Source organism: Brachionichthys hirsutus, chromosome 17 (genome assembly GCF_040956055.1).
Source record: "Brachionichthys hirsutus isolate HB-005 chromosome 17, CSIRO-AGI_Bhir_v1, whole genome shotgun sequence".
Lineage (NCBI taxonomy): Eukaryota > Metazoa > Chordata > Actinopteri > Lophiiformes > Brachionichthyidae > Brachionichthys > Brachionichthys hirsutus.
The window spans coordinates 8879326-8898226 of NC_090913.1; the positions used below are offsets into that span (position 1 = coordinate 8879326).

General features: G+C 45.0%; 1 protein-coding gene across 1 annotated transcript in view; it reads right to left on the reverse strand.

Moving 5' to 3' along the window:
- cxxc4 (CXXC finger 4) overlaps window positions 1–14307 on the reverse strand; it is a 50074-nt gene extending 35767 nt beyond the window's left edge. The window contains exons 1-2 of the mRNA XM_068751041.1: window positions 13483–14307; window positions 3498–3574 (exon numbers count right to left, since the gene is read on the reverse strand). Coding sequence (XP_068607142.1) covers window positions 3498–3574; window positions 13483–14307 — 902 coding nt within the window. The remainder of the gene's footprint in view (window positions 1–3497; window positions 3575–13482) is intronic.
- Between the last annotated feature and the right edge of the window lie 4594 nt (window positions 14308–18901).

An 18901-nucleotide genomic window follows, 5' to 3' on the forward strand; every position in this document is an offset into this window, starting at 1 on the left:
GGCCAGGTTAAAGTCCAATCCTCCATATCTTTCTCGCACAAATAATAAAGATGCATGAACAGCCCTCACCCCCCCCCCCTACCCCCCCACCCCCCACCCCACCCTGCAGCCTTGGCGTCACACTGTGCTGGGGCCAGAGATAAACCACTCAAGACGATGAGGATCATAATGGCAGACGCCGCAGCGCCTCAAAATTCAATCAGCGGCGAGACGTCAATGCGGATGAGTGTAAAAGTGAAATATGCTCGCCGGCGTGCGTTAAAAGACGCCACACAGGGCTCGCAGAAACAACAACAGGCGATGAAGAGGACGAGGGAGGGAGGAAGGGAAAAGAAGGGGAGAGGAAAAATGAAAATAATGTGTCTCTACTACTCGGCTTCCCAGCACAATCCCACTGGCATTCTGAGCAGCCCTACTTTAACCACAGACTGTGAATAAATTACCCTTTTGAACTCGGGGTGATTGCAAATGTGCCCCGGTTTCTCTTGAGACATATCTGGCACTAACCCTCTGTGCTCCGAGCCAGCCTTGTCACAGAACCCCGTCCCCTCCCTCACACGCACACACACACACACACACACACACGCACAGCATCATAAAACTTATAATTCACCATAAGTACAGGTGGAATATTTCTCAGCCAGCTCCAACCATCCCCCCCACCTCTTTTTTTTGTGTGTCTGGGAATTCTCAAAATTTCTTTTTACACTCAGATGAAAAAAAGTGATGAGATGAGAAAGCATCCTGGAAAACCAGAGTAGAGCTAGAATGGATGGGAGCGAGGCAGAGACAGATATATAGGGTGGAGGGGGGTGGGAGGGGGGCAGGAAGAAGGAAGGGAGACGGTGGTTGCAGCCTGTCAAAGCTGCATACAAAGCGTTGCAGCTATGAAAAGTGTCCTGGTTCCTGGTCTGTAAGTTAATAAATTATGTGCGTGTTCAGAGTGGGGGGGCCATGTGTTATAATGAGCCATCTGAAACACATCATCGCACTCCCACCCAGTTGGACCGCGCCTCCCCGAGATTCCTCCCCTCCTCCTTCCGTTCCGTCTCCCCAGATATCCGCCGCCTGCTTCTGAAAGCGGTCGATTTAAGTGATGATTTGATTGAGCAGGGCTGCCTGTAATCAGGCCTGGTGTGGCTGAAGCCAGTTATTCATGCGGGTTCTTCATTTTTAGGGTTCCAAGGGGACAAATATGTTTTTCACATGGGTACAGTTGGTGTTAGTTAACCTATTGTATGTAATAAATAAAATTATTTAAGACATTCTTTTTTTCTGTTGACTCGAGTTGCTGCGTTTGAAGCTCTGGTGTAATTTGGAATTCAAAACGTTGGCATTGGGATTTGGGGGTTCTGGGAATGACGGAGACCTGAACCTGAGTAAAAAACAAAAACATGTGGGGTCAGCAAATGACTGAAAGGTGGTCCGCCATCCTGTAGGATGGTACCTGGAGGTTGTGCCAGTCCATGAGGAAGAGGATTACTGCAGTCAGCAATGCTGATTTTCATACAACGCAAGCCGCCTAAAGCAAACAGAAACGGGCATAAGTACATCTGCCCGCCTCCTCTCTCCTGACTGACACTACTTCCGTTGAGTAGCCGCTAACATAATTACACTTTTCACAAAGTCGCTCGCCCTCAAATCCGTGCGCGTTCGCAGGTCAAGCAGCTTGAAAGCTTCCAAAGTAATTGGACACATCGGAAACTACGGTCAGAACAGTCAGTTTGTCATCAAAGTGACGCCGCGCATGAGGGGCAATTCTTTTTTTCTTTCTTATTGGAAAAGTGGTGGGAAGACAGAGAAAAGTAGGAAGAGGCAGGAAAGAACGAGCATTTCATGAGCAAAGGAGCGAAGGAGACAGAGCGCAAAAAACATTCAGGGCTGATCTCCGGGCCTAAGGAAGATGGGGGGGAGGGGGGTTGAGCAGAGCAGTCAGCCTTAACTGATGCGTTATATATTGCCTGTCACTTTATTCTGCAGGAATATTGGGGCGTTGCCAAGCTCAAACCTGGAAGGTAGAGCAATCCATCACCTGCAGCGTTCCAGGCGTTGGTGGGTGGGGGTTGGAATCTCATCTCAGAGCTTGTAGGCAATATTCCAGCAGCGCGATGCTGTTTATGAAAGATACCTCACACCAAGGCCACCATCACGGACAGACCAGTCATCTAGTCATCCACACGCCACTGCCCCCCCCCCCCCCCCCCATCCACACACACACACATCATGGCTACAATACCAGAACACAAACAGATTCTGCATAACGGCAATAATAAGTCAGTGAATAAGATGACAGCAAAATACTTCACTATAAAATATAGACTCATATTTGCACACTTCCCTCAGCTCATACCTTTTAAGAGGATTTTTTTTCCACAATGCGTCATGATCATTCAATTCTAAAATATAAAAATATTTCAATCAAACAATTAGAAGCAACAATCAATCCGGTCTCAATCAGTCGCCATTGTTTCCTCACTTTACTGCCAATAGAAGTTTAAACCTCGTCGGTCTTGTGAACAAACATTTTTATCCCCTTTTCTTCATCGAGGCAGAAATACGAGTCCTTTGGTGCCGCAGTCAGCAGAACGACGTGAGGATACCTCTGGTGTACAGGCGCACGACGGTCCCATTCCAAATCTCCGTCTATACCATTAGTTTCCAATGGTGCCTTTGGGTGCCGTAAAAACTGGCTTCAAATAAATCAAATCAATGATTGGGATATTATTGTCCAGTTTATGGTAATTAGGATGTTTGGTTTATTTATTGTCAGTCGCTTCAAATGTTAACATCCAAATTCTGCTCTCTTTAGATTCAAAGCTGCGCCAAAATCTCCATAATTCATTTGCAACACATTTTCAATCCTTGCCATAAACCCAAAACTGATATATATTGACAATATACGTTTAATGCCATAAGCTATTTCTTAAACATCCTTACGACACAAATCTCCATAACGTTCCCGAGTGCACCGGTCCCAGCCTTGCACCAGGGATCCTGCCGAGCGCATCAAACGTAGCGTGTTGCGGATGTTTGTGAGTAATGAGGAATTTAGGAAGTTTTTTTTTTCATTTTTGCTGACTAGGCATGTATGAACTGGTGGGGATGCATGATGGTGTGCTTAAGTGCTGTTTTTGGCAGAGGGATGAGGCGGTCACAGGGGGGAGATTAGGCTGAGGGGCAGTGAAGGAAAACCAAATCCATCTCCATCTCAGTAGCATCCTAAAGCTGATTACTTACTTCAGTAGGCAGGGGAAGGGGAGAGAGAGAGAGAGAGAGAGAGAGGTGAGAGAGCAATTAGCATAGATGCAATTCTGGCACAGCCCTCTGACTTGATATTTGACCTTCTGCGAGCGTCTTGCCAAATATCGCCTGAGACGTGCAGATGGACCATATGGCAAAGTGCTGCTGGAAGGCGAGAGCAGAGTGATTCCAAGCCTCCGTATGCTAATGGGGGAATGTAATTACAGCGCAGTATTCCTGTAGGACGTATATTTCACCAGCCCTCCATGGGGATGGGTTTGTCGTGAGACAAGCCGAGCCACGGTGGCTTCAGAAAAATACACTCCAATGCAACCTGAGACGGCAAAATGGAACGTGCCCATATGTCGCCTTATGAGGGCGTCGGTGTGTGTGTGTGTGTGTGTGCAGGTGTGTGAAATGGAAACACACAAAATCTCATGAGTGGAAAAAGGCTCAGTCTGCTCTGAATCACGTGTGACGGACATTTTCTGAACTGAAAAACCGCTGCTGTCCTTTGGATACGCCCCCCCCCCCCCCCCAAACAGTGATGTCATAGAAGATAGTTTTTTTTTCTTCTACATTTGCATCACCTACTGGGCACGATGACATCACCAATTGGAACAAGGCCATAATAACAAGCTTTATTAGCTTTTTCAACCTTGAGATTTTGCCAGCTGAAAACTGAAGCCCATAACCTGAACTGTAAACTGATTGATAATATATTGGCGTTTTCACAAGCCGATCAGTAAAGAGTAATGACAGCTGAGGTTCGGACAGGAAACGCCATGCAGCAAAGGGCTGCGGCGGAAGACGCCGCGGTAAATACGCATCTTAACCGCCAGCCAGACGATGGCTGTTAAGCCTCCCGTTAGAGGCAGCATGCAGATGTTCAGCAGTGAATTTAATGGCATCAGATATCTTTGCTTACAATCTGTATCCATCGGTAGTATAAAAAATATGGGACAGCTAAAAGAGGGCGTAACTGGACTTTAATGGTTGATTAGATAAATATTTGGTTGACAGTTTCACGCTTCCTTTTAGATTTATTTTGTGTGCGTTATTCATTCAATATTAAATATTAGAAATCAAGTTGAAAACACTCCATTAGAATGAAGTGCTCAATAAGGTGGCAAATGTTTCCTGAAAATGGTCTCATGTCAAGTTTTGGATTGAACACGGGGTCGTCCTCCTTCCCCGCAACTACTGATGGACACAAACAGACAGACAAAAGACAAGGTGAGTGAACAGAATTCAAACCAACATAGTTTCATTTCATCAATAGCAAAAGAAGGCGCGCATGCAGACGAGGGCCTCAAAGAAGAGGGAATAAACTCTCACACAATGCATCAGGAGAGAGAGAGAGAGAGAGAGCGCTATCTAGGGTAAAAGGAGTGACTTCTGCTGCTGAAACAGCACTCAGACGCCGTGGCTCCACTAAGCATGTGCGGAAAATCCCTGACAGCACAGATGGATGATGCGCCGACCCTTCGAGGAAGAAAGCAATGTAGCACCCCTGGGTCAGAGGATGCAGTCTGCAGCTTGGATCGCCTATTTTCTGCTACACGCGGCAGTGCCTGCCTCAATTTCAATTAGCTTCAATCTAAGAATCCTCATCCAAGTAAAGCAATTTTACGCAGGGCTGACACAAAAGCTGCCTCCCCTCAGGGAGCAAGACCTATATCGGAGGCGGCGGGGAAGCTTTCAGGTGCTGCTGAGATTTCAGGGAAACAAAAAACAAAGTGATGCGGCGGCAAGGTCAATTGAGCTCTGAGACAGGAAATCAGAGCAAGGGGAAGGGAAGGCGTCCTGTGATGGGAGCGGGGGGAGACGGGGGGGGGGGGGATGATGAGCAGGACACGTGTTTGAGTGTGTAGATACCTGAGGGATCTGGTATGGAAATCCCCAATTTCTCAGCCAAGTTGCAGCCCTTTGAACAGTGGAAGATGTCAGCAAGCGCAGCGCGAAGCCATGTGGGTGTAACGAAGCAAGGGCTAAGCGAGGCAACATGCTGCCAGTTCTCTGAAATGTTAAATTGAAATGCAAAGTAGGAGCAGGCCTTCCTGTTTTGAACAGATTTCTCAGCATCTGTGTGGGATCCCGTAAACTCAGAAGGTCTATATGCAGAGCTCTGCATATTTACCGTAAACCACCATAATATTTAGGTTAGGCTTAGGAAACACAGACGGCTGGAGTTAAATCTTTAATTGCCCGTATGGAGTCAGATTTATCTGTCCATTAAATAAAGCGATTAACAACAACAACAAAAAAAAAGGTTTATTTAATAGGATTATTAATATACAAATTTAACTCTTTATTGTTTTGTTTGTATGGTCCATCATATTGAGGAGCTGAGTTAGCTAATCTTGCTACACTTGGAGTATTTTATACATTTGCATTCTAAAACAGATTTCTTAAAAATTTAATATTTTACATTTTTTCTGACTTTTCTCATGATCTTGATCCAAATTAAAACATAAACCATCAGAAACCTTAAGAAAGAGAAGTCATCACAGAACTGACTCGGAACATCACTATAATACTGGACTTTAGTAATACCATTCTCCATAAGGATAGACTGACATATCTGATCTGTTTGTGTACCATTTCAACTTGTCTTCTTCCTTGACAGGAACCAAATCGACCAAATGCAGCCGTTTAATTAACAATTACTGGTAGGTGGATGTTTGTTGCATTTTATTTTATTATTAGATATGCTATTTATGTGGTTTGCATTAACAGCCGCTGCTGTTAATTTGTTGATGATTGCATACATGAGGAAAAAGTTCACAAATCAAAATTATAATGAATTAATTAAAATTATCAAACGCTCCTCTCCAGTGCATGTGAGATATACACATGGTGTTTTGTGAAAACGTGTTGAACAGCTTTGGAGCTATGCCCCAGAAACCCTCATCTGAGACAAATCCCACTTACAGAATTTAAGCCAAAATTCAACTTGTAGCCATGGAAACAAAGAAAATAACGCCAAAAGTTCTCAAAAAGCAAAAGGAAAACGCAGAAAACGTCCTTGCTTGTTGAGTAAGGAAAGTTCCGTGAAAACATATGAAAACAGTTTTTTGATTTATGGTCCAAAAACAAACCATCCCTAACAGTGGGATGGGCGGACCGACGGATGGAGAGAACCCATTCTAACATCCCCCACCCTCACAAAGAAGACCGATAAACAAGGATTAAAGTCATCTAGTTAGATTGATGGGACTCATATTCCACCTGAAGCGACGTGAAAGGGAATTAGGAAGTATGACATAAGTAGGCTTTAGTTAAACTGCAGGGTGAAATTAAACACAGATGAAAACAAGAGATACTGTCAGGAGAAGTCGGTGTATAACGCAATGTATTAAAGGCAGCATTGAAGACAGAACTATTCCAAGAAGACTCCCCCCTTGCTTAATCACTTCAGCTCCACACTGATCAGACTGATCAGTCAAAGCATATCTTTCATTCTGAGCAGTTTGAAATAGAAAAAAAAATAAAAGCATGATTTGTTTTTTTCAGCGTGGTGACAAAATGAAAACAATGGCATCAATCGCAAAGGGGGAAAAAAGAGACTCTCTGCTGAGGACTGGAAAACACCCAACTGATGTCATCAAATGGTGCATCATAAATCCTATCATTTGCCCGTGGGCCAGGCTGACTTCACGCCTCTGTGACACGCTCTAACCCCAGGGTTTCCATCAAAAGAAAAAAGAAAAAAAAAAGTGAAATATCTTTCCGGGCACGGCGTCAGATGCTTGCCATGAAATATTCATCATCTGAGAAGCAGCGCTACAATCGAGGTGGTGGCATCGTGCGAGGATTTGACTTGCAGAGGCTTAAGCCAAACTGACCGGTTTGTCAATAACTGCAAACTCGTGACTGCATATCTGCACAACTGCACATGCATGGAATGTATGTCCCCCATCTAATCTGAGGTCGACATAGATTTCATTTTTCTTTAGTTACTCAATATTGTTTGCTGTACGAAGGAACAAATGCAATTTAGGGAGACAAAAAAAGAGAAAATCTGAGATTTTACTGACAAAGAAAAAAAAATGTTCAAAAAGATAATGTGAATAAAGGAGAGGAGAAGACAACAAATGTCATGCAATGATGTAAAACAACTAGTAAACCAAAATGATTACTGTGTTCTGATGCATTTTGCATCGATTATGCTTGAAAACACAGGAATATACTGCACGTTCAATTATGATGCATTAACTCAGAAAACAAGTATTTTCAATCTACAGGTCAAACATGCACATTGATAGTTCTGTATCATCTATAGTAGAATAAAAACAGTTTCAACATGCAGAGCGAGGGGCAAACAAATTCAAAATTATTTGTTTTTTTTAATGCCATTTGCACATTGTTTCAGCATCGCAGACGCTTCTATGAACACTTGCAGGGCTGTTAATCAGAGCTGCTGTTTTGAACTGCATCACCATGTGCTGGAAAGGACACAGCGAGCATAATCCAGGAGTTCAACTGTGACGCCTTATTTCAAACAAGCGTCTCCAAAGTCTCTGCAAACAACCGAAAAGTAGCTTCTGAAATTCAGACCCCGCTACTCGCTGCCATAGCCAATGAGCAGACGGGATTGAAACCACAACAATGTGCTGTGAGAAACACAGAGAAAGGTTTGACAGTGGCCTGAGAGATGAGAAGTAAAATACAAGTCAGCAAACGCATCATCTACGCTATCGTCTTCTGCTTCACCTTAGATTATGATGGTGACTTGTTGCCCTCTTAGAAATCAATTCCATTCCTCTTCATTACATCACCTATTTAAAAACGGTTGGCTGTGAAGGTGCTGCTGAGTCTCCAGTGAGAAAAGATGCTGCCAACACCAAATCATGATAAGTTTGTGTCACACAAAGCGTTTTGTAAATAGTGGGCTTTGTCCTGTTTGACCAAAGATCTGGTGTGAGTCATTAAATGTTATCAAACTGAATGTGAAGTTGTGCATCTTGGAGGAAATGCAGTTATGTAGTTTGCCAAGCTGAGCCCGTTTAGACAGAGATTCTGCATAAAAACGCAGTAAAGAGGATCTGGTTTCGCCTAAACTGGCTTTGTTTTCGGCTCCAAACAGTCACACTGCTATAATGCTGTCCCAGCGCATGATTTCAGAGGGCATGCCAGCCTTCCAAAAAAGTGGGTCTGTTTCTTCGTCCAGACAAGTCTCACAATGACTTGGTCTTCCAGGAAGACTTTGAGTACGTGTGAATCTAAGTCACAAATGTTTCTCTCAAGGTTTTTCTTTTTAAATGACTCGCTATAAAGCAGATTCATTGTGCATCAGGGGTTTAATGCCCACAGATAGATGCAACTGCCTCCTTTTCTATACAATGTCATAGAAATACGGCATCTTGATGATAATAGGAATTTAAGTGCCAACTCAGTTGGTTGTTGTAATGCAGAAATAAAGCACAATTTCCAAAAGGAACAAAGACCAAATAGGCTGCTGTCTGATTAGAAGCCTGACGTAATTTAGAAAAACAGCAAAACAAAAATCCAATTGAACATAATCCCCCTTTCATTCATTTAACGAATGTCAGAGGACATCGTCAATTTGTCAACACGAAAACAGCAGAGGTAGAGGCCATTGGTTTCATCCATTCCTTCCGTTCTTTGTGCTGCACTGGTATGACTGCATGAAATGGGCGGCATGAAAGGGTTAATGAAAAGGGTGCCTAGAAACCTTTGCTATTGTGATATAAGACAAGGCCCAAAATGGATGGAAGCAGGACCTTGAGGAAAATAGCTCGGATTCAACCCCTTAATTTGAGCACGGGATCCAAATAAGCAATGGCAGCCAGGTCTAATTTGTTTTAGGTGTGCTCAGAATAGATAAGGACAAATCTGTGGCCTCCCCCCGGTCCGCCTCCCCCCCTCCAACCTTTGCCTCCCTGGAGATAACACTGAGTCCTGCCCAATCTCTGCGGGCGAAGGACGTGGTGGAAAAGAAATAAAAGGAAAAACAAGGAAGGGAAAGCCTGAGGGGCAGACGGCCTTTAAATCGGCAGATCTCTTACTTACTGGATTTATTCAAGCTTTAAAACCGCAGATTAATTTGGTCACCGAGGTCTGAGGGAGTGTGAAAAGAAAAAGAAAAATGAGGCTGCTCGCCGCTGCACGCCTCAACCTAAAGGGCAACCTTAAGCTCCTGTCAAGACAATGGGATTTTGCCATCTGAACCACAATGCAGACCGCTTAATTATACCCACCGTCCCTGGAAGCTACCCTCTGCTGCTTAAGAGCGGGCCCCCTCATTCATTGTCATGCCCTTTTTCCACTAGGTTGGTCATGCCGTGTGGATTTTCTGTCAACTCCCATTTGCACAAAGTAGCAGCCCTCCTTAGGCCGTCGCCGTGCTCGGAAAGAGACAGCCTCATAACGCTGTTAAAGAATTCATCATTTTCGGCACCAATTAACGCCACAGCGTAATCGGAGGCGTCCGGATGATGCCCTCACATTATGCGGCTGGTCCGTCCCCTGTCTCCATTTGATTTAACATTCCCGGATCAGCGTTGAAAGAGAAGAGAGAGAGAGAGAGAGAGATGGGGGGGGGCAGCCCAGTGGAGGGTGGACAGCGTGAAGGCAGCAGAGCAGGTGCGGGAGGACGTTAATGTGCGGCAGTTTAAATTTTAAACAGATGAGAATAAATTATTGATGACGACTCCCGGCTGAGAAGTTAAAAGGTATCTCATCATTACTGAGAACGCGTATGAAGAAGTGTGAGAAGGAAAAAAAAAGATAAAAAAGTCATCAGCGAAAGCGTCGCAGGATCGCACCGAGGGCAGAGCATCGCAGCAAGATGCTGTTTGTTCTCCCTAACAATGTATGTGATCTCGGACAATTTTGATTTCTGCACATATTTGATGTTTTGGCTCCAATTGCAAGCATCCGGCAACCGTAAGGCCTTTTTCCATTAACGAAATAGTGAGCGGTTGAATTAAAGTCCCGTTGAGGGATCGAACCGATGAGACAACAATAAAGCACGGGAAATGTTGCTCCTGAATGCGTCACGCTTCGTTTTCAGTCATGCCCAATGGTCGTGGAATCATACGCATTATCAGGCATCAACGGTTATTATTATCTCATTGTCCTTAAAACAGTCAGCTGTAGTGCAAATGACCAACAAGCTATTGAAGTGAGCCACATGGCGGCTAACTGCTGAGACTTAAGATAGAATGTTAAATTTTAAAAAAAACTGTCATTTTAAAAGGGCCATGAGTTAAAAAAAAAATGTAATGTGAATGTTGAAATAAAAAAGAAAGAAAGTGACTATATGACTGCCTTTCACGTGGAAATGTCAGTGCCATAATCAATCTCAAGTACAGCTCAAGCGGGAAAGAATAATTTACATAGTTTACTGAAGAAAATGTTGAGGCCATTTCCATTAGGCTCTGTGCAGAAATAAAAAGGAAGCCGAGGTAAACAGGTGAGATAAACAAAGTTGAACATTCAGCCTCCCCCACGTACGAGCATTATTGCATTTGAAAGTTAATGAAGGACCTTTGAGACATAGGAGCTCAAGCTACGCAAAGGTAACTGCTGGGGAAATGTTAGGTTAGATGAGATTCCTTTGCCAGACTAATCCATCCTGGAGCCTGAAAGCAGCACAGAGACAGAGAGAGAGAGAGAAGGAGAGACGGAGAGAGGGAGAGAAGAATCTGCTGCAGAACAGCACAGCAGTGACACGGGGCAATTCTCTAGGGCCTTGCATTAGCGCGCTAAATTAAAGGGGGTATTAGATTAAATTGGCTCTCCGATTTCAGGGGTGTGAGTAAAATTCTGATTTGCATTTTCCACCGCTGCTTAAGATATAATTAGTTCATGGCGATTCCCATGTGGAAAACACTGACAGCTAAATCTAAATGGCTGCCAATGGTTTATCAGCTCTTCTGTGGCAAAGCGTACTCCCGGCTCGTGTCCGTCGTGCGCGATGGGTCTGCTTTTCAGAATGTCGGGAGACGGTGGAATGGAATGGAATGCACGTGGGCTCTTTGATCTCTGCAGAGCCGACGCAAAGCATTTAGGCGCATTTACGCTTCATCCACGTGTGAAAATTGATTGGTTAGTTCCAAAACGGCTGTAGTGAACGGTAACTCTAATGGCAGTTGGTAGAGGAGGTTGTAAAAAAATGCACCTTATAAATGCGTCTGTTAGAACAACAAATATATAGTAAGATGTGGAGAATGGTGGAATTATGGTTACACCGCCCCCAACGGTTTTTAGTGGTACTGCGCCTTTAGCTTCCAGAAAACCGGTACAAATACAACAGAAATGAACGCATAGTTTGGACGTCCTTATTCGTCTTTAATGATGATCCCAATTGAGCCTTATGCAAACTAATCAGCTTAGCTCAAACACTGCTTAGGGTTCCATAAAGGCTTCAGCGCTGGATCTTTGTAGGGTGTGAGAGTCACACCTCAAAGATGGTTTTAAATCCAAGCCCATTTCCGTAGTAGGAGGTGCGCTAATAATTACAGATGCAGAGTCAAAAATAACAATTACTGTTGGATAAGTCCATAATAGGTTTTACTGAACTCAGTGAAGGGAGCTTTTTAGAGCAAGTGTGGATTTGTTTGGGGGGGTTCGCAACCTCTGTTAATTGTAACCCTCTTTTGCAAATGGATGTTTCCCAAAAGTGCATCTACCCAGGTATTATGAATGTGCAGCACGCTTCCTGGACACCTGTTAGCACACGAAATCCAGAGTCGACATCAAGTGAGCCTCCAACAACAGAAGCTGTTGCTTCTATAATCTATATAATCTATAACCTCAACCTCGTTTTTCACCCTTTAGGAAGAGTCTATATTCTGTATCAGCTTGTTCCAACTTTAAAAGGTCACTGCATGTTTGTCATCAACTGTGTTCCCTCCATTTCTGTTGGATTTCAAAGTATTTTGATGCTTGCAATTACTTTCCAATCATCAAAAGTTAAGAACCTTTTAATCATGAGTTTGCACTGTGGGTGGACTGCTATTAAACTAGGGTAGAATAAATAAAAAAGGCCTTCATTGTTGCCTTAGATTGTAGGCTACATGATACATTTGGGATGAGAGTCATGTAAAATAAATTATTGCACGTTATGTCAGATTGCGCTTCTCAACTACTCCGTCACGTTTCAGCGTTTGCACGGCGGTAAATCTCAGTTCACTATGAATCTTTCCATGATTGGAATGAAAAGGGAATACGAATGTAATATTAATGTTAGAAAACATAAAACAAAACTCTTTCATGAGAGTACAGACAGTACTGCAAAAAAAAATCAAAATCACGGATTCAATCAACAATCAAACTGATTCACCATGAACAACAGAATCCATAATATTTTACAATTAGCCTTGCTTTCCGCCCTGTGTAATTACATCATTAATAAGGGTAGTATTTGGGTCCTCAGGTATTGGTGAGTCATGTTAATCATGAGCAAGTTCAAATACCCAGTCTAAAGAGGCACATGTCTGAAGTTTAACATTCATTTTCTGCCTTTGCTGTGATGTCAGCGATGAAATACATGAAATAAAACTACATTCTGAAACAACGCTGCCCTCCGATTGCATCCTAAACCAAGCCTCTTCCAACTTGTCAATTAAGTCTGTGCTTAATGGATTTTCTTTCCTGTTATCATATCCCATAATGACACAAATATAAGAATGATCTCAAACCTACTGTATATGCACAATCAATTCATAAAGGATCAGTGGGAAAGAATCTCTGGGGTGCTCCACACCCCGCCCCCTGCAAAACTTAGGGGGGGCGGGGGTGGGGGTTAAGGAAACACCATCAGCAGCGGCCCTCGCTCTCGCCATCTCTCGGTGGTCTGAGGCTGAGGCTTTGTGGGGTATTGATTCTCCCCATCCAGAGACGGTTTCCATAATTGGTTAAAATGACCGGGTGCAGAGAGGGATGGCTCTGCTGAAAACCATTTCCCAGCCCTGCTTGGAGCTAAGCCAAGCTTGGGGTTGTTCGGATGCGCTCCAGCCCCAGCCTGACTGGCAGCAATTAGAGGTGTCTGAGCCAAGCTCAGCTTGCGCTCCACACAAACACCCCTAATTACTGCCAATTAGGCTAGGCGGGTAGGCAGATTTGAGAAGCTGGGGGGTTGGGGGGGTTCAGGCATGGGTGGGCATGGAAACAATTTTCAAGGGCTTAGAACGTGACTGGATAAAAAGGTTAATGCTTTGGAGTGCAAGGGGATAATAACAAAAGAAGGGGAAAGCGAGCCCCGGTTCTCACCTCCAGCGATGAGCCAGGCTTCTTCTTCAGCTCCTCACATTTCCTAAATTTGCAGATCTGGTGGCCTGTTTTGCGGTTCCGACAACTGCTGCAGACGCCGCAGTTGATTAGCCGCCTGCAGGGTGCACAGACCCCACACCTTTTCCTTTTCTTCTTCGCTGGGTTTCCACTGGATGCTGAGGAATTATTCTGTGGGCAGTCTGCCAGATTGGCAATTTGAAACGCACTGTCTGTAACGGCTGCTGAGGCTGCGGGGGAGTGAAGGGCTGTCATGACGATGACCCCGGGAGGTAATGAGATGCCCCCTAAAGCCGGGATAGCGGAAAAAGTTCCAACGCGTTCAGGGAGATTCATTATCTCTGCTTCAGCAGCGCCGCATTTCAGCTTGTTCATGCATTCTCCTGCTAAAGGTCTGCAGTGTTCGGGGGATAAGGTAGAGAGGAAATTATTATTTGCCATTTGCAGCGTCTCTGGCGGCACGCCAGGCTTCCCCGGCCTCTGGGAGTCATTTCTATGCATGCTGGTCCTATTAGGGTTTATTGCCGCTGATTTCCTTCCCCAGAGCATGGCGTTATCGCAGTTCCAAGGGGACATGCCAATTCGAGCGCTGGGAAAAATGGGTGTTGTGATGCGGGCAATTTTAGCAGTCTGTGGAAATGCCCCATTGGCTTTATAAAAGTTTGCAAAAGACCGGTACCTTTCCATTTCTGCGTTATAATCCAAAAGCTGGCTTAATCCACCATCCTGAAGATTATCCTTTTGTAAGAGAGACAAGTCTGCGTTCTGTATGTTCTCAATGCAAAGCGCATTGCTTAGGTTAGACATGGCTGAGGAATGGCTGTCAACGTTTCGGAGAAGAGGGCGAGGTTACAGTGGCCTTCGTCGAACTGTGGCTGCTTACGAACAGCGCGTTGTCATCCTTGTTTATCTTCTCTGGAGCTGAAAGCAGACAAAAAAACAACAACAACAGTTACACATAAAAGAGGCAAATGTTTTCATTCTAATCAGATTTCATTTCTCTGGTTCGACTTTGGTCTGGAGATAACAGCAGAGCGTTTGAGGAATCTTCTGGCACATTGTTTACGCGAAAAAAAAAAAAAAAAAAATAAAGCAACAGCCAGAGCTGATCTTCATCCGGTGGCGATAACGTCATATACCTGTGACAGATCATCATGTTATTCTAATGGGGAAAAGTATTAGCATGCAAAAAAGAAAAGAACAAGCCACACTTTCAACAATGATTGGATGTCTTACTAAAGTTTCTTACATGTTGTTGTTTTTAAAGAAAATCCAATCAGCAAATTGACAGTAGGAATAAATACATTTTAATACACTGGGATGTGTTTCATCCAAACATAGCATTTTAATTTCAAACTGTCCACTGTTTTGAAAAGACAGAAAGCTTTATGACAATTCACATCATCACAGCAGCAGCTAGAATCACACACACACACACACACACACACATAGACACAGAAGCGGTCCATTCATGTTACCACGACCCCCGCCCAGCCTCTTAAAGGCACCTGGTATTCATTCATGGCCTATTGTGAACAGCACAGAGAGCGACCGTGGTCCATTTACATCCAGATCAGGAACCAGAACTGACTCAGGACAGGATGTGTGTGTCCCCAAGTGTTAGAGTTTAGGTTTATGGATGGGATGTAGGGTTCTCATTCTCTCACTCTCTCTCTCTCCCTCTCTCTCTCTCTCTCTGGATTTGGTTTCCACAGATAAAAGCCCATTAAACACATCTCCCCCCCCTACATCCATTACCTTTTTCTGGACTTTCTCTCTTAATTGCCGAAGCTGATCCATCGCTGGAACACTAAAGAATTTCAAATCACATCCATGGTGCTGCCCATGCATGTTGTCTTAAAACATTATTATAAATAGGCCTCAAACTATGGGAGAACACACTGGGTGGCATGATTAGAATCTTCTGAATGCTAAATATGTCCAAACAGGTAAATATGTCATTTAACCAAAAGGTAGCAAATTATTCAAACAATAGAATCTCCAAAAATGTTTCATATTTACATAAGAAGTCCGCAAGTCTCAAGGCAGCTTCAAACATGTGCTAAAGTATTTCAAATATGACCAGAGAAATCCAAAGCGCCATCCGGTTCAAATCTGGACGGTCAGTGAGGGATCCAAAACAACCCGCAGCCTCCTTGGCTTAATGATCAGCCCTCCTCGGGGTCATTATTACTTAATCAATTCACCCCTGGAGGGAAATACGCAAACCCCAAAGGCAATCAAGTCACGGACATTGATTTTCACCCTGTAAACAAAGTTTAGAGAGACAGAAATGTTCAATACTTCATGGAGCTGGAGATGAGGATCGAGGAGGGAAAGAGAAAAACACAGAGGAGGAAGAGAGAGAGAGAGAGAGAGATGGAGAGAGAGAGAAAGGTGGAGTATGAGAAATGAAGGAAGGAAAGTACAAAAAAAAAACACGTCCGATGACGAACCGTTGTGTCGCTGCTGCGCCATAAAGCCATTAATTACTCTCAGTCTGGGCGTTCAGATCAAAGGTCATGCAAAGATAATCCGAGGAAGGGAGAGAGAGAGGTGCAATGGTGCAAATAAAATCCCATAAAAATTAATCTGGCATTGCTCGGCTCACTTCGTGCCCGCGGAGACAAACCGGGACAAGAAAGAACTGCATGTCCAGCGCATGCAACCGGACAGAAATATGTACGGACATACACGCACGCACGCACACACACACACACGCGCGCGCGCGCGCGCGCGGAGAGAGGGAGCATCACCTACCAGGTTCCTGTTGAGAAGAGCTCCCAAGATGCTACCAGGCTGCGACCGTGTAACGGCACATTACCGCTAAACGATAGTGGGGGGGTTAGGGGAGGGGGGGGGGGATGCAAAGATGCGAGAAGACGCACGGATGTAGGCTGCCGGAGGAGAGCGCGGCGACACAGTGCGTGCGCGTTGAGAGCGCTCAAAACAAAAGGATCATTTTTTTTTAATCGACTTTCTTGTCACGTCAGAAAAAGGTCAAAAAAGTGCACAAATGAGCCAAAAGGTGCGTTAGAAATAGAAAAAGAAGAAAAAAAGAGCTGGGGGGGTGGGGGTGGGGGGGCAGAAATCTGAGAGGAGGTGTTTCCGCTCCTCTTTATCCAGAGGCTGTTATTGTGCGTCTCTGCCTGCTTTGCGCTCAGTGCGCGTCTCCTGTCGCTGCGTGCGGCTGATTGGTGCTGAGGTGGGGACGCGGGGCGGTGGACACCTCCTGATCATTGGCTGGGAGCGACTATAGAAGCACTCGGGTGGGGGGGGGGGGGCGGCTCGGGATGCCCGACAGGGAGAAAAACATCCGCTGCGAACCTCTCCGTCTCCCAACCCTCTTTGTTGTCTCCCCTTCCGCGAAATATTTTAATGCGATTCACGCGTAAACGGAGGAAAGGGGGGGGGGGGGGGGGGGGGGGGGGGGGCTTTTAATAAGGACTGCGGGAACTTGTCAAATTAATTTGAACGGAGCTGAGCTGCGATTAAGATAAAACGCCTCCGCCGGGTTGCTCCCCCCCCCCCCCTTCCTTCTCCTCCTCCTCCTCCTCCTCTCCGTCCAGCGACAGCCATAATTAAGACATCCGGGATTCATCGCCATTATAAATCCCGCCTACTGACCACCCATTTAACCCGAGTGCACGTGAAACGACCACGACCTCTCACTGTTGGCTGATAACAGGCGCGCACGCCCGCGCGCACGTGGGCTATTTATTCTGCGAGCTCCACCACAGCGCGTTAATTCATGTTGGAAGCCTTTGAACTTTGCGCTAAAAATAATTATGACCTCAATCAGCGTCCGGGATTAGTGTTCCTCGCATCGGCGTTTATCTGTGATCCTCAGCGGGGAGGGAAATACGTTAAACCGGGACCGTCATCCGCATCAGGCCACGCTGGAGGGAATTATTGGCGTAAATCACCTCATAAAATACGTTTTAGGGGGCTCCAGCCTTTATTGGTCCGCTTTACTACTACAAATAACAATATTTAGTGACGCAGTGAAGGTCAAAAGCGCACAAATATTTTAAATTAGGATAGCATTTTTGCTTGCACCCCATAAGGTTTAACTAATGTTTAATTAAGGGTGGATCAATCACTAATATGTTAGACAGAAGCCATAAGAATGGATTTTGTCTCTCGCCAGGAGGTGAATCTTTTCTCTTTGGTCGGGTAATGACTCTTTAACACAGTTTTAAATGTTGGCAATCCATGTGGAAATGCTGGTGGCGTTCTTTATACGAGTCCGTAATTACGCATGTTACTAAATTAACACGTTAAATGGCCTTAATTCGTCAAGTCTTCAATTGGAACAGTTTTTAATTTAAATGGATTTCGGCCAGATAAGCAGCTCTTTTCTAAAAAAAAAAACGCAGAGTTAAATAGGGCGCCATGTGCAACCCCCCCCCCCCCCCCAATACACAGGGGGTCCTGGGAGTATCAATACATTTTTCATTTGGGGCATTGGGCATTTTGTCTTAACTCAAAAATAAACTACAAGAAAATGGATGGAATTTTTTTAGTCTCATTGACAGCCGCTTCTCAACCTTGTGGGTCAGAGGAGTTGGAGCATATCCCAGCTTGCTATGGGTGAGAGGCGGGGTTACACCCCGGACGTGTCTCAAGCACATCGCAGGGTCAGTGAAGAAAGTGAGGTGACCATAAAGTTGCAGAGAGGTGATCCAGGTACCCTAAAAAGACACGTGTAAGGTTGTTTGACCTTTGTTGCAGATGACATTGTGATCTGCAGTGAGCAGGTGTAGAGGAGAATTTAGAAAAGTGGAGGTCTGCTCTAGAAAAGAGAGGCATGAAGGTGAGCAGGAGTAAGACAGAGTACATAAATGAGAAGGTCCTAGGGGGAAGAGCAAAGTTACAAGGAATAGACGTAAAGAAGGTCGAGGACTTCAGGGTCAACAGAGTGATGGAGAGAATGTGGAAAGGAGGTGAAGAACCGTGTGCAGGCAGGCTGGAACGGGTGGAGGAAAGTATCAGGTGTGCTCTGTGATAGGAGAGTGTCAGCGAGGGTTGAGGGAAATGTCTACAAGACAGTGGTGAGGACAGCCATGATGGACGGCTTAGAGACAGCGGCTTTGAGGAAAAGACAGGAGGCGGAGCTAGAAGTGGAGGAGATGAAGATGCTGAGGTTTTCCTTGGGAGTGACCAGGTTGGAGAGGATTAGAAATGAGACGATAAGAGGGACAGTGAAGATTAGACGTTTCGGAGACAAGGTCAGAGAGGACAGACGCTGATGGTTTGGACACGTCCAGAGGAGAGACGGGGACTATATTGGTAGAAGGATGCTGAGGATGGGACTGCCATGCAGGGAACAGGACTAGAGGTCGACCCAGGAGAAGATACATGGACGTAGTGAGGGAGGACATGAGAGTGGCTGTCTTGG